This window comes from Carcharodon carcharias, chromosome 22 (assembly GCF_017639515.1).
Source record: "Carcharodon carcharias isolate sCarCar2 chromosome 22, sCarCar2.pri, whole genome shotgun sequence".
NCBI classification, from domain to species: Eukaryota; Metazoa; Chordata; class Chondrichthyes; order Lamniformes; family Lamnidae; genus Carcharodon; species Carcharodon carcharias.
The window spans coordinates 18,856,801-18,871,072 of record NC_054488.1 but is presented as its reverse complement, the minus strand read 5'-3'; the positions used below and the strand labels follow the sequence as shown (position 1 = coordinate 18,871,072).

Sequence of the window (14,272 nt, the reverse complement as noted above, 5' to 3'; positions counted from 1 at the left end):
GGAAGTCATGCTTAATAGGAAACTGTTGCATCCCTTCAGTTGGCACTTCAGATATTATACTTTGATCAGAAATACTGTCAGTATTAATAAATGGAGAAAGGATATACTTTGGAGAATTTGGATACATAAGACCTCAATTGAAAACAGAAAACACTGAAAACACTTGGCAGGTCAGTAAATTCTACATCTTCTGGCTCTGCTGCAAAGTCATCGACTTGTGATGTTAACTCTGTTTCTCTGTCCAAATGTGCTGCCTGACTTGCTGAGTGTTCCCAATGTTTTCTGTTTTTAATTCAGATTTCTCAGCACCCGCAGTATGTTTGTTTTATGCAACTTTTATTTTTAAAACATTAAACATTGAAATGTGATTGTCCCCCTGCCAGGCCATTGTAAAAGCTCATGCAAGCTGTCTGGCCACTGCTTGCCCTACGGCTCTCCCAGTGGAACGGCTGACATTCCGAATTGTGACCCCCAAAGCTGCCCCATCTGCATCAGGAGCACTGAGTCCGAGGTGAGGGATAACGAGACGTTGGACTCGGACAGTGAGGGAGTATACGAGTTCACCCAGGACGCCCACTACAATGACCAGAGAGACCCTCAGCGCAGTCAACCAAGAATAATGACAGTAAACAAATGCTGGGCATTTTGGAAGCCGGTCTGTGACACTTGCCGCAAGATTGTTGACAGCAAGTATTTTGGTCGTGGAATTATGATTGCTATTCTCATCAATACGCTTAGCATGGGGATTGAATACCACGAACAGGTGAGGCACAACAAGTTGCTTCTGTAACCTTCTAATGTTTTTATCTTTCCCTATATTTAAAGTAAGCAAGAGTCATTTTGCTTTTTTATTTTAGTGCTAAGTCCTGGAAATTCATTGCCTACAATAGATTGAGCACAATGTTACAATGTATTTCATCAAGTCAAACCATTTGTGCCAACGTACTGAATTTCATCTATAGAGAAAACATTCAGATCAGCAGTTGATCGAGCAAGAGACAGGAACAAGACCAAACCTTCAGGAGCTGTTAAAAACTTAAAACCAGCAGATCTCTTTTTTGATATAACTAAGGAGACACCCAATTTTAAGATTGGAGAAGTAAGAGATGAAGTTGGACCTGGTCAGAGTGTCAAACCAATTGGAATCACTATGCCACCCTATCTAGGACACAATTGATGTTTAGTTCTATTGAAGACAGTGGGACCGAACACCAAACAACACGTTTAATGGGTGTCCGATACAGCACCACCTGTTTTACATCTGTGTCCATGTCCAATTTCAGCCTCTTAATATTTTTAGCTTGTAGCAACCATTCCTCACAATTTCATCTCATAAAAGCGAAGAATGCTGTGTTTTTTGGTGTTGGTTGATGGCAAGTTAGGAAGTATATAAAGAAACACAAGAATGAAGGAGGAAGATATGTTTGATAGAGGACCAATCAGGTGGTCAAGCTGATCTCAGTACCACGTAGCCACAAACCACTCAACTTCCTTGGGATCGTCTCTCTCTGTTTCCTTTTTGAACACTCACAATGAGTCAGTAATCACTGCACTCAGGGACAGCCTAATGGGGGAATTAACAGTTCTTAATGTGAATAGTTCCAACTGCAATAATGTGGAGCTGATACTGTCTTTGAGGAAATAGAAAACTTATGAGTTGAACTTCTGCACCTTCATCGCTCTCTCACCAAAATTCAGACTCTGCTTCTTGGCCTAGCAATTGGTCATCTGTCCTATTTCTCCATTTCTGTCATCTGTCTCTATTTTTATCCTGTGAAGCATCTTGGAATGTCTTCCTACATGAAAAGCACAATATACATTCAAGTTGGTGCTGCATAACTGACGAACAGATTTGCCTTCGCTTTTGGTTGTGTATCAGAATAAAGTGTGAACGCCATCCACGCAGGAACCCAAATGATGTGCTCGGCTTTGTGCATCCACTGCCTTCTTGGCTTCTAATCATGCCCCCCCCACCCCCCCCACCCAGTTTTCCATCAAAGGCTGCATAAAGCATTACAGTATCCTAGATGGCAGCTCCATGATTTAAACAATGGGGATCATTCTCCCTATCATATTGTTTGTATTTTACGCTGAGCTTCCTTCTGCTCGCTAATCTCAGTAGAATAGACATACAATGGGCCCTGCAGGGGAGTTGCGATAGACTGGCAGTGGCCCATGTAACTGCAGCTGTGCCACATTAACACCAATTGCAACCTTCCAACACGCATTTTGGACATGGCCAACGTGCCAATAAAGACTGTTGGCTTAATCATTTAAATATTAAAATGTATTTAAATTAAATTTGTCATAGTTTTCCATTCACTGCGGATTTAGTGGGTAGCCATTTTTAATACAAACGTCCATTAGTAAATTCATAACTTTCACAAGTCTCTGAAAATAAAATTCTGAGGGTATTTTATTTCTACGAACAACACACAGACTCTCCCATTCTGCCATTGCCATGTGTCCAGGACAGGAGGGCGTTTAATTTAAAACAGCCCTGATTTCTCCTCTCGCCACCAGTCCATAAACAGGAAGGTGTTTTTGATTTTTGATTTCCTCCTTTATAAGTGGTGACGTATTTTCCCCAGCCCTTCAGTTTTTGGGGTGATTCAATCTACTATTAATAACCCCAAAGCAAACTCGAGATAAAATCAGAGGCTTAATTTATTTTACATGCACTCAAAACATGGGGAGGGGTTGTTGCCAGGTAACCCTGGAACATTCACACAATAAAAGAGGGATAAGGGAAAGAAAGAGCCACAGGACAAAGACCACAGACAAAATAAGAATTACTGTTTCACGTGAGCCCAGAGTCCAGAATCAGAAATCCAATGGAGTACTCCTTTAGAGAGGTTAGTCAGCTGAAACTGATGCAGGGTGATCCACTTTTCCAGTAGTGCTGACTTCCATGACGGGAGAAGCACAAGGAGATGAGTCAGTCTTGCAGTAAGCACTGGTACAGAAGTTCAGATGTTCCAGTAGAAACAGTGTAGATGAGGGCCAGGCAGTTTAAACCTGGACAAGGCTCTGTTTCTGCTTCTGCTTTGTTGATGGAAGATGGCAAACAGAGGCAGGCTGCTAGCCTGGAGTCCAGTTTTCTCTCCTGAGGTTAAACCGCAACTGAAGACAGAATTCAAAAGCTGCATAATTAAAGCAATTCAAACAGCTCAAGTCTTGGTCATGTGACAATGTAGCTTCGGGTCAAACCATTCAGCTAATGAGGCATAATTGTTAAAACCCATTGTGTTTTGAGCAGGTAACTGTAGAAGCATTGGCACAACATTGGAGATGAGGAGTCCCAATAGCTCTCCCTTTGTACAGAGCTGGCCGGTGCAGACGTCTCATCAACTAATCCTTTGTGTTGGTTTGTCTGAAATATTTATACAGTGTTACATTCCAGGAGTTCAGGCACAGATTGCAAATAAATGAGCATTTTAGTGGACTGCAGAACAGCTGGTTGGACGACTGGGCACATTGTACAATCTCCTTGCTAAAGCTGGCCATGGAGTAGTCACTGGTGGAGTCCATTTTTAAACTACTCAGAAACTTCCAGAGTTACAATCATGTGGTCAGCTGCAGCCATTTTATTCATCCAGCCATTTGTCCTTCTTATAAAAAAACACAGAATTTAAACAAGCGAATATGGAAGAGAAAAAAAATATTTTAAACTTTTTTTTTCTTCGTGGCTTCTCGCAGGAAACATGACTTTACTGGGAGTGTGGCAGAAACCCTGTTCATCCATGTTAAAGCATCATAAACATGAGCTTTCATGGAAGCTCAGTGAACAACAGAGCACCAAAGTTGTAGGGTCTATGACAATCAGGAAAACGGTTGCCAACTCTGGTTGTTCATATTCCTGGAGATTTCATCACATGTCCTCCCACGTCCAATCACGCTTCTCCTGCACTCCTGCAATTGATCCTTCCTTGCAGCCCCTTCCCACGCCAGTCAGAAAGCATACATTCTTTGTTTCCTGATTTGATTCATTTTGATGGTCAGCCAAACAGCCATTTTTCCAGCTCAAATAATTCTATGACCAATAAGCAAAAGTGAATATGAAACAAACACCTAAGGCGGAATTTTCCATGCCCACTGGCATTGGGCATGTTCAGTGGCGTGAGCAGACAATATGGCGAGAAGCCCAAAAATCGGTTTCACGATATCGTGAAACCAGTTTGCAGCCTTCTGTTCAGCCCATCGAAGGTGGGCCGCGTTTCCAGGCATTGGACGTTGGGAACCTCATTGTAATACACCTGCATATCATTATAAGGCCAGCCCGCTGGAATTATCCCCCCTGCTCCCCCCCACCACCTCCCCCACCACCGCTGGATGGCTCTATTTCCAAAGTCCATGAGGACCTTGATTTCGGGCATTCCACTGCAGGTCTGCGACCTCTCCCTCTTGTTGTGTGCCAGCTTGTCCTGCATGGATAGAGATGGAGGAAGTGTAAGCAGGACCCCTGCCAGGCCAGATGACAAGTATGCCTGGCCTGTGTGGGTGGTGAGTGGCCCCTGGATGAGGAACAATGACGGTGAGTGTGAGAGAGTGAATGGTGATGCCCCTTGAACTGGCAGTGAGTGAGGGCCCTGTGGATGGGTGATGGGTTTGTGAGTGTGTGAGTTGAGAGTAATAAAGAGAGTGACTTAACCTGATTGATCCTCTTGTGGCACTGGGTGGCTGTCCTCTTTTGCAGGCCGTTGGCACTGACCGCAGCAGTCAGTGCCTCCCATCCTGGATTGGTGATGCCGCTGCCCCTCCTGCAGCCACAGCAGGGGTACAGGACATCACGGTGAGCCTCCAAAGCATCCAAAAGGCACAGCTAAACCAGCGGGGGGCTGCAGTCCTTTTGCCTTTCAGGGCCATCCTGTCTTCTGTGCAGCAGCCCTGGGCTGGAAGCCCTGAGAGGTGTGTGTGTGGCTGGACTTTAAATATGGCACCCAGCGTGATGAAGCGGCGAGGTGATGGCTGGCAGGCGAATTAGTGCCCGCCCGCCATCGAAACAGCGTGTTCCCTGGGAATGCATAATTAATGTGACGGGTTTGGGATGATACAGTGTGAGAAGCCACCATTGCAGCCGGCGGATGAAGTGTCGTTTTCCCCTCCCGCTACCGCACTTAGTGCAAATCCGGGACGATCCCGCCCCTATAGAAAGAGTTTTGCTTCGGGGAACCTGTCCAAAATACGTTTGAAATTACTCTGGTTAAGTTACAGTACAATTTTCTGATAACATTACATCACCACAAGCTTAAAATCTTCCATGGTGCAGTTTTAACAACGTAGCTGAAAAAGAGTTTTACCTTGAAAATAATTATCTTTAATCAGGCTGGCTAGGCCTCCACCAGAGAGGAATCTGATTTAAAATCACTGAAAATGACTTTTAAAAACTATACCGAAGCTTTTAATAGCTTCATTGGTGTACGCTCATCAGTTTTTTGAGTAAATTAAGTACTTATTGATAGGAGAAGTTTCCAAACCGTGTCTACGAGCACCTGTCTGCCAAAGAAAATTCGGTCAATTTGAACCCAGTACGATTGGTAGAATCTCTCAATTTTGGACATAGCCCATTTTGTGGACAGGGCCTTATCCAGGCAAACTGCATCTTAACCCAAATAAGAGATGTGGATAACATAACCATAATTGGTTTTGGATATAACTCACTTACATTTCGAAATCCCTGATCTTACATGCCAATTCCACCCAGATTGTGCTGATATTACCAGTGGGATGAGTTTCCAGCCACAGTTTCGCGCCATCACTAAAACCGTCCATTCTCAATTTCGTAATATCGCCCAACCCTGCTCTTGCCTCAGCTCATCTGCTGTTGACATCCCCATGCATGTCTCCTCTAGACTTGTCTATTCCAATGCTCTCCTTGCCGACATTCCATCTTTCACCCTCCATAAACTCAAGCTCATGCAAAGCTTTACTTCCTGCATCCTAAATTGCATTGAGTCCTGTTTACCCATCACCCCTGTGTTCACTGGCCTACATTGGCTCCCAGACCAGTAACGCCTTAATTTTAAAATTCTCATCATTGTTTACAAATTCCTCAATAATTGAAATAGGCGATCTTAGTGATGACACAAACATTCCTTCATGGCTGTGTACCCCCCTTATCCCTGCATCATCCTTCAACCCCACAATCCTCCATCATCTCTGTGCTTCTCCAATTCTGACCCTATCTTAATCGACTCTGTATTGGCGACTGTGCACTCAGCTACCTCAGCCCTAAATTCAGCAAGTCCATCTCGAAAAGTTTCTGCTTCTCCCCTTTCTCAGCTCCTTTAAAATGCACCTTAAAACCTACATCTTTGACCAAGCATTTGGTCATCTATCCCAAAGTCTCTTTATGTGACTTACTGTCATATTTTATTTGACAACACTCCTGTGAAGCACTTTGGGACATTTTACCATATTATTGATGATGCAAGTTGTTGTTGTTGGACTCGAGAAGTAATTTTACTCCATAATTTCTTTTTGACGATGCATTGATATTTCCCCAGGGTTTTTGGCCACAGCATCCAGCAGATTAATCTTTAATTGTTGGAATATTTAAAGCAATCCTGGAAGGTCGTCAATCCAATTCAACAAGTCAATTTGAAATTAGTAATGGGGTTTGGCTCCTGAAAAGAAAGAACTTGCATTTATGTAACGCCTTTCATGACCTCAGGATGACCCAAAGCAGTTTACAGCCAATGAAATACTATTGAAGTGTGGTCGATGTTGTAATGTAGGGAAATGAAGCAGCAGATTTGGAGTATCAGCTTATTCTGCTTTCTCAAACACTTCACCTGCTGTCTCAGAGGTGGGATTACTGCCACTAAGCCAAGGTTAACACCAGTGTAAAGGCAATGGGTTTACTTTTGAAGGGTTGTTCCTGTTGTAAGGTAGGAAATGCAGCAGACAATTTGCCTATTGTTTTACAAGAGTTGCATTTACTCTCAAAGTAGGTGTGTAAACCCTTCAAATTAAGCTTTTAGTTTCCACAGAGACCGCCAAATAAGTGGTTTCTTACCCTCCAGAACTGACTGCTGATCAGGCAGTGTCATGCCTGAGTTCACGTATGGAGATGCGGGTGATTCATAACCTCGCTGCTGTGTAATTGGGACAAACTAAGCTTCAGGGCCATCTCATGCTCACTTTGATGTTTGGCCTCCTTAAGGCACACTAGAGAATCCAAGGATCTTTGCTGAGCTGCTGTTCAAATCTCACAACAATCTCGCTGTCAATAGCTGACCCAGACAGCAAACTGATGACTGTGACATTTTAACAGTGGCCTTTGTAGTGAGTGTCACTGTGTAAATTTAGCTATTATATCAGAAAGGAAAAGTGAAACGTGAAGCGGTTGCTGACAAGTTATTAACGGCCCCTACAATAGGGCCAGAGACTTCAAATAAATTTCTTCAGCTGCTCTGGATGACGCACTAGAATTAGAATAGACCTTTACAAATAGGTCTGCTTCATCAGAAAATATTGGAGAAGGATAATATGCAATCAAAGTAAGGTCTATTGCTGAGGACCATGAGTGTCTGTGCTACAAATTAAAGAGTGGCTTAATGTCAGCGATAACTGTCCATTGGATACTCAATAATTCTTATTATCAGCTGCATTGCTCTTGTTTCAATTCAAGTTAGTAATATTCAGCAACACCCCTGTACCCTTCCCTCAACAACACACCTGTATACTCCCTTCAGCAACACACCTGTATACTCCCCTCAGCAACACACCTATATACTCCCCTCAGCAACACACCTGTATACCCCCCTCATCAACACACCTGTATACTCCCCTCATCAACACACCTGTATACTCCCCTCCGCAACACACCTGTATACCCCCCTCATCAACACACCTGTATACTCCCCTCATCAACACACCTGTATACTCCCCTCCGCAACACACCTGTATACTCCCCTCCGCAACACACCTGTATACCCCTCTCATCAACACACCTGTATACTCCCCTCAGCAAGACACCTGTATACTCCCCTCCACAACACACCTGTATACTCCCCTCATCAACACACCTGTATACTCCCCTCAGCAACACACCTGTATACCCCCCTCATCAACACACCTGTATACTCCCGTCAGCAACACACCTGTATACTCCCCTCCACAACACACCTGTATACTCCCCTCATCAACACACCTGTATACTCCCCTCAACAACACACCTGTATACTCCCTTCAGCACACCTGCATAATTCCTTCAACAACACCCCTCTATATTTCCCTCAACAACACACCTGTATACTCCCCTCCGCACACCTGTATACTTCCCTCAACAACACACCTGTATACTCCCCTCAACAACAGACCTGTATACTCCCCTCAGAAATACACCTGTACACTCCCCTCAACAACATACCTGTATACTCCCCTCCGCCCACCTGCATACTTCCCTCAACAACACCCCTGTATACTTCCCTCAAGAACACACCTGTATACTCCCCTCAGAAATACACCTGTACATTCCCCTCAACAACACACCTGCATACTCCCTTCAACAACACCCCTGTATACTTCCCTCAACAACACACCTAAATACTCCCCTCAACAACACACCTGTATACTCTCCTCAGCAACACACCTGTATAATCTCCTCAACAACACACCTGTAACCTCCCCTCAACAACACACCTGTACCCTCCCCTCAACAACACACCTCTATACTCCCCTCAGCAACACACTTGTACCCTCTCCTCAACAACATACCTGTATACTCCCCTCAACAGCACACCTGCATCCCTTCCTCAGCTACACACCTATACCCCTTCCTCAACTATACACCTGTGCCGCCTCTCAACAACACACCTGTACCTTTTCTCAACAACACACCTGTATCCCTTCTTCAGCAACACACCTGTACCTTTCCTCATCAAGGTGAGAAGTGACTGTGACTGCCCTTGACATCAAGGCTGCATTTGACTGAGTGTGGCATCGAGGGGCCCTAGTGAAACTGAAGTCAATGGGAATCGGGGGAAAGGTTTCCTTCAGTTGGCACAAAGGAAGATGGCAGTGGTTGTTGGAGGTCAATCATCTCAGTTCCAGCGCATCACTGAAGGACTTCCTCAGAGTAATGTCTTAGGTCCAACCATCTTCAACTACTTCATCAATGACCTTCCATCCATCATAAGGTCAGATGGAGATGTTTGCTGATGATTGCACAATGTTCAGCACCATTCACAACTCCTCAGATACTGAAACAGTCCATGCCCAAATGCAGCAAGACGTGGACAATATCCAGGCTTAAAAAATAAAAACAAAAAAACTGCGGATGCTGGAAATCCAAAACAAAAACAGAATTACCTGGAGTCTGGCAGCATCGGCGGAGAAGAAAAGAGTTGACGTTTTGAGTCCTCATGACCCTTCGACAGAACTTGAGTTCGAGTCCAAGAAAGAGTTGAAATATAAGCTGGTTTAAGGTATGTTGCGGAGGGGGGGTGGGGGGGCGAGAGAGAGAGAGAGAGAGAAGTGGAGGGGGTTGGTGTGGTTGTAGGGACAAACAAGCAGTGATAGAAGCAGATCATCAAAAGATGTCACAAACAACAGAACAAAAGAACATATAGGTGTTAAAGTTGGTGATATTATCTAAACGAATGTGCTAATTAAGAATGGATGGCAGGGCACTCAAGGTATAGCTCTAGTAGGGGTGGGGAGAGCATAAAAGATTTAAAAATATTTAAAAATAATGGAAATAGGTGGGCAAAGAAAAATCTATATAATTTATTGGAAAAAAACAAAAGGAAGGGGGAAACAGAAAGGGGGTGGGGATGGAGGACGGAGCTCAAGACCTAAAGTTGTTGAATTCAATATTCAGTCCGGATGGCTGTAAAGTGCCTAGTCGGAAGATGAGGAGTTGTTCCTCCAGTTTGCCTTGGGCTTCACTGGAACAATGCAGCAAGCTAAGGGCAGACATGTGGGCAAGAGAGCAGGGTGGAGTGTTAAAATGGCAAGCAACAGGGAGGTTTGGGTCATTCTTGTGGACAGTCCGCAGGTGTTCTGCAAAGCGGTCGCCCAGTTTACGTTTGGTCTTTCCAATGTAGAGGAGACCACATTGGGAGCAACGAATGCAGTAGACTAAGTTGGGGTAAATGCAAGTGAAATGCTGCTTCACTTGAAAGGAGTGTTTGGGCCCTTGGACGGTGAGGAGAGAGGAAGTGAAGGGGCAGGTGTTGCATCTTTTGCGTGGGCATGGGGTGGTGCCACAGGAGGGGGTTGAGGAGTAGGGGGTGATGGAGGAGTGGACCAGGGTGTCCTGGAGGGAGTGATCCCTATGGAATGCCAATAGGGGGGTGAAGGGAAGATGTGTTTGGTGGTGGCATCATGCTGGAGTTGGTGGAAATGGCGGAGGATGATCCTTTGAATGCGGAGGCTGGTGGGGTGATAAGTGAGGACAAGGGGGACCCTATCATGTTTCTGGGAGGGAGGAGAAAGCATGAGGGCAGATGCGCGGGAGATGGGCCGGACACGGTTGAGGGCCCTGTCAACGACCGTGGGTGGAAAACCTCGGTTAAGGAAAAAGGAGGACATGTCAGAGGAACTGTTTTTGAAGGTAGCATCATTGGAACAGATGCGACGGAGGCGAAGGAACTGAGAGAATGGGATGGAGTCCTTACAGGAAGCGGGGTGTGAGGAGCTGTAGTCGAAGTAGCTGTGGGAGTCGGTGGGTTTGTAATGGATATTGGTGGACAGTCTATCACCAGAAATTGAGACAGAGAGGTCAAGGAAGGGAAGGGAAGTGTCAGAGATGGACCACATGAAAATGATGGAGGGGTGGAGATTGGAAGCAAAATTAATAAATTTTTTTTTTCCAAGTGCCGACGAGAGCATGAAGCAGCACCGAAGTAATCATCGATGTACCGGAGAAAGAGTTGTGGAAGGGGGCCGGAGTAGGACTGGAACAAGGAATGTTCCACATACCCCATAAAGAGACAGGCATCGCTGGGGCCCATGCGGGTACCCATAGCCACACCTTTTATTTGGAGGAAGTGAGAGGAGTTGAAGGAGAAATTGTTCAGTGTGAGAACAAGTTCAGCCAGACGGAGGAGAGTAGCGGTGGATGGGGATTGTTCGGGCCTCTGTTCGAGGAAGAAGCTAAGGGCCCTCAGACCATCCTGGTGGGGGATGGAGGTGTAGAGGGATTGGACGTCCATGGTGAAGAGGAAGCGGTTGGGGCCAGGGAACTGGAAATTGTTGATGTGACGTAAGGTGTCAGAGGAATCACAGATGTAGGTGGGAAGGGACAGGACAAGGGGAAAGAGAAGGGAGTCAAGATAACGAGATATGAGTTCTGTGGGGCAGGAGCAAGCTGAGATGATTGGTCTACCGGGGCAGTTCTGTTTGTAGATTTTGGGTAGGAGATAGAAGCGGGCCGTCAGAGGTTGGGCGATTATCAGGTTGGAAGCTGTGGGAGGAAGATCCCCAGAGGAGATGAGGTCAGTGACAGTCCTGGAAACAATGACTTGATGTTCAGTGGTGAGGTCATGGTCCAGGGAGAGGTAGGAGGAAGTGTCTGTGAGTTGACGCTCCGCCTCCGCGAGGTAGAGGTCAGTGTGCCAGACAATATCCAGGCTTAGGCTGACAAGTGGCAAGTGGCCAGGCAATGACCATCTCCAACAAGAGATAATCTAACCATCACTCCTTGACATTCAATTACCATCACTGAATCCCCCTATCAATATCCTGAGAGTTACCATTGACCAGAAACTGAACTGGACTAGCCATACAAATACTGTGGCTACAAAAGCAGGTCAGAGGCTAGGAATTCTGTGGAGTGTAACTCCCCTCCTGACTCCCCAAAGCCGTTCCACCATCTATAAGGCACAAGTCAGGAGTGTGATGGAATACTCTCCACTTGCCTGGATGAGTGCAGCTCCAACAACACTCAAGAAGCTCGGCACCATCCAGGACAAAGTAGCCCACTTGATTGACATCCCAGCCCACTACCTTCAGCGTCCGCTCCCTCCACCACAGACACTGAATGGCAGTAGTGTGTACCATCTAAAAGATATACTACAGCAATTCACAAATCTCTTTCGACAGCACATTCCAAACCCATGACCTCTACCACCTAGAAAGATGAGGGCAGCAGATGCATGGGACCACCACCTCCAAGTACCACTCCAAGCCACACACCATCCTCACTTGGAACTATATCACTGTTCCTTTATTGTCCTGGAACTCTCTCCCTACAGCACTCTGGGTGTACCTACACCACATGGACTGCAGCAGTTCAAGAAGGTGGCACACCATCACCTTCTCAAGGACAATTAGCAATGGGCAATAAAAATGCTGGCCTAGCCAGAAACATCCACATTCCATGAAAGAATAAAATAAAACACCCGTACCCCTTCCACAACACCACACCTGTACCTTCCTTTCAGCAGCACAACTCTACCCCTTCCTCAACAACACATCTGTACCCTCCCATCAACAACACACTTGTATACTCCCATCAACAACTCACCTGTACCCCTTCCTCAACAACACACCTGTACACCTCCCATCAACAACATACTTGTATACTCCCATCAACAACTCACCTGTACCCCTTCCTCAACAACACACCTGTACCCTCCCATCAACAACACACCTGTACCCCTTCCTCAACAACACACCTGTACCCCTTCCTCAACAACACACCTGTACCCTCCCATCAACAACAAACTTGTATACTCCCATCAACAACTCACCTGTACCCTCCCATCAACACACCTGTACACATTCCTCAACAACACACCTGTACCCTCCCATCAACAACACACCTGTACACCTTGCTCAACAACACACCTGTACCCTCCCCTCAACAACACACCTGTACACCTTCCTCAACAACACACCTGTACCCTCCCCTCAACAACACACCTGTACACCTTGCTCAACAACACACCTGTACCCTCCCCTCAACAACACACCTGTACACCTTGCTCAACAACACACCTGTACCCTCCCCTCAACAACACACCTGTAACTTTCCTCAAGAACACACCTACACCCTTCCATCAACACACCTGTACCTTGCCATCAACAACATGCCTCTCAGTTAAGGTATCGTCCTTATAAATAATTTTTTTGCATCTTCAGCATTGCCTCTATTTGGGGCTGGATTTTAGGCACCCCCCCCCCCACACCCCCCCAGCGTGGTTTCAGCATGGAGGGTGCAGGCATGTAAAAAATGACAGGTGGCTTGCGCAGCACCTTCCTGCCCACCCCCACCCCCCAACCCAGTCTCTATAATACAGTAGGCAAGTGGGCAAGCCAATTGTTACCAAGCCAATTGACATGAACATTATGCTGCCCACGCCATAATATGGTTGGCATGGACAGGCTGGTGGGAGTGAGAAAGCTGTTTATAAAGCAACTTTGTGGAAAGGGCTGGATGGAGAGGGGAGGGATGTGTCATTTGGGATTATCCACATGGGCATCAGGCACAGCCCCCAAGATGTTACTCCCATCATTGTTCCTCCCTTCTGGCCTTCAAACTCTGACCCCTACCTCCATGCGCCCCTCTCTAGTCTCCTTGATCGCTCTCCATCTAAAACCGGGACCTACCTGGGTCCAGACGACAGGGCTGTCTTCATCCTGGGGCCTACTTGTGGTCCCAGCAGCATCCATTACTCAGTTCCAGTGCTGCTGGGACTGATAGAGCTGCCAGCCAGTCAGATTGGCCAGCAGTTCTTGTGGGCAGGACTGTCCCCCACTGAGAGGCAGAAGGCCCACTCTCTGCTTGTTTAGCCCACCCCTGAGGCATTGTCACTGTGGGGCAGACTTTTTCTAAGTCGGTCAGCTAGCCCCTTTTGCAATGGTTGGGGGGGGTGGTGGTGGTGGGGGGGGGGGGGGGGGGATGCGGTAGTGGGGGGGTTGGGGGTATGTTAGCGAGTAATATGACCCCCCATGAAATCCAGCCCATGCTTTTAGTTATCTGGAGAGCAGAAGTGTACGTTACTCCGAGTGTCGTCAAACTGAGGCTCTATATAAATTTAACCCAACTTCTCAACTTTCATTTCTGTTCCTGTGGAAATGAACTCCAGTGTTTGGTCTGCAGGTGTTTTTAATGGCAGGAAATAAAGTGTCATTTACAGGAATCACAGTAAGCAGGTCCTGCAATGTTAAGTATCAATGGTATTTGGCAAATTTGTAGCATTTGCTTTACTACATTTTTTTCTCTCTGCTTCTTGTTCAAGATCCTCTGCTCCTTTATAAATGCCCTATGTCACCTTCCTGCCATGCACCTCACCTCCCCCAGGCCTGACACGTAGCCACA

At 46.2% G+C, this 14,272-nt stretch overlaps 1 protein-coding gene across 1 annotated transcript in view; it reads left to right on the top strand.

Moving 5' to 3' along the window:
* cacna1g (calcium channel, voltage-dependent, T type, alpha 1G subunit) overlaps positions 1 to 14,272 on the top strand; it is a 727,897-nt gene that overhangs the window by 457,044 nt on the left and 256,581 nt on the right. Inside the window, exon 9 of the mRNA XM_041216784.1 lies at positions 384 to 763. Coding sequence (XP_041072718.1) covers positions 384 to 763 — 380 coding nt within the window. The remainder of the gene's footprint in view (positions 1 to 383; positions 764 to 14,272) is intronic.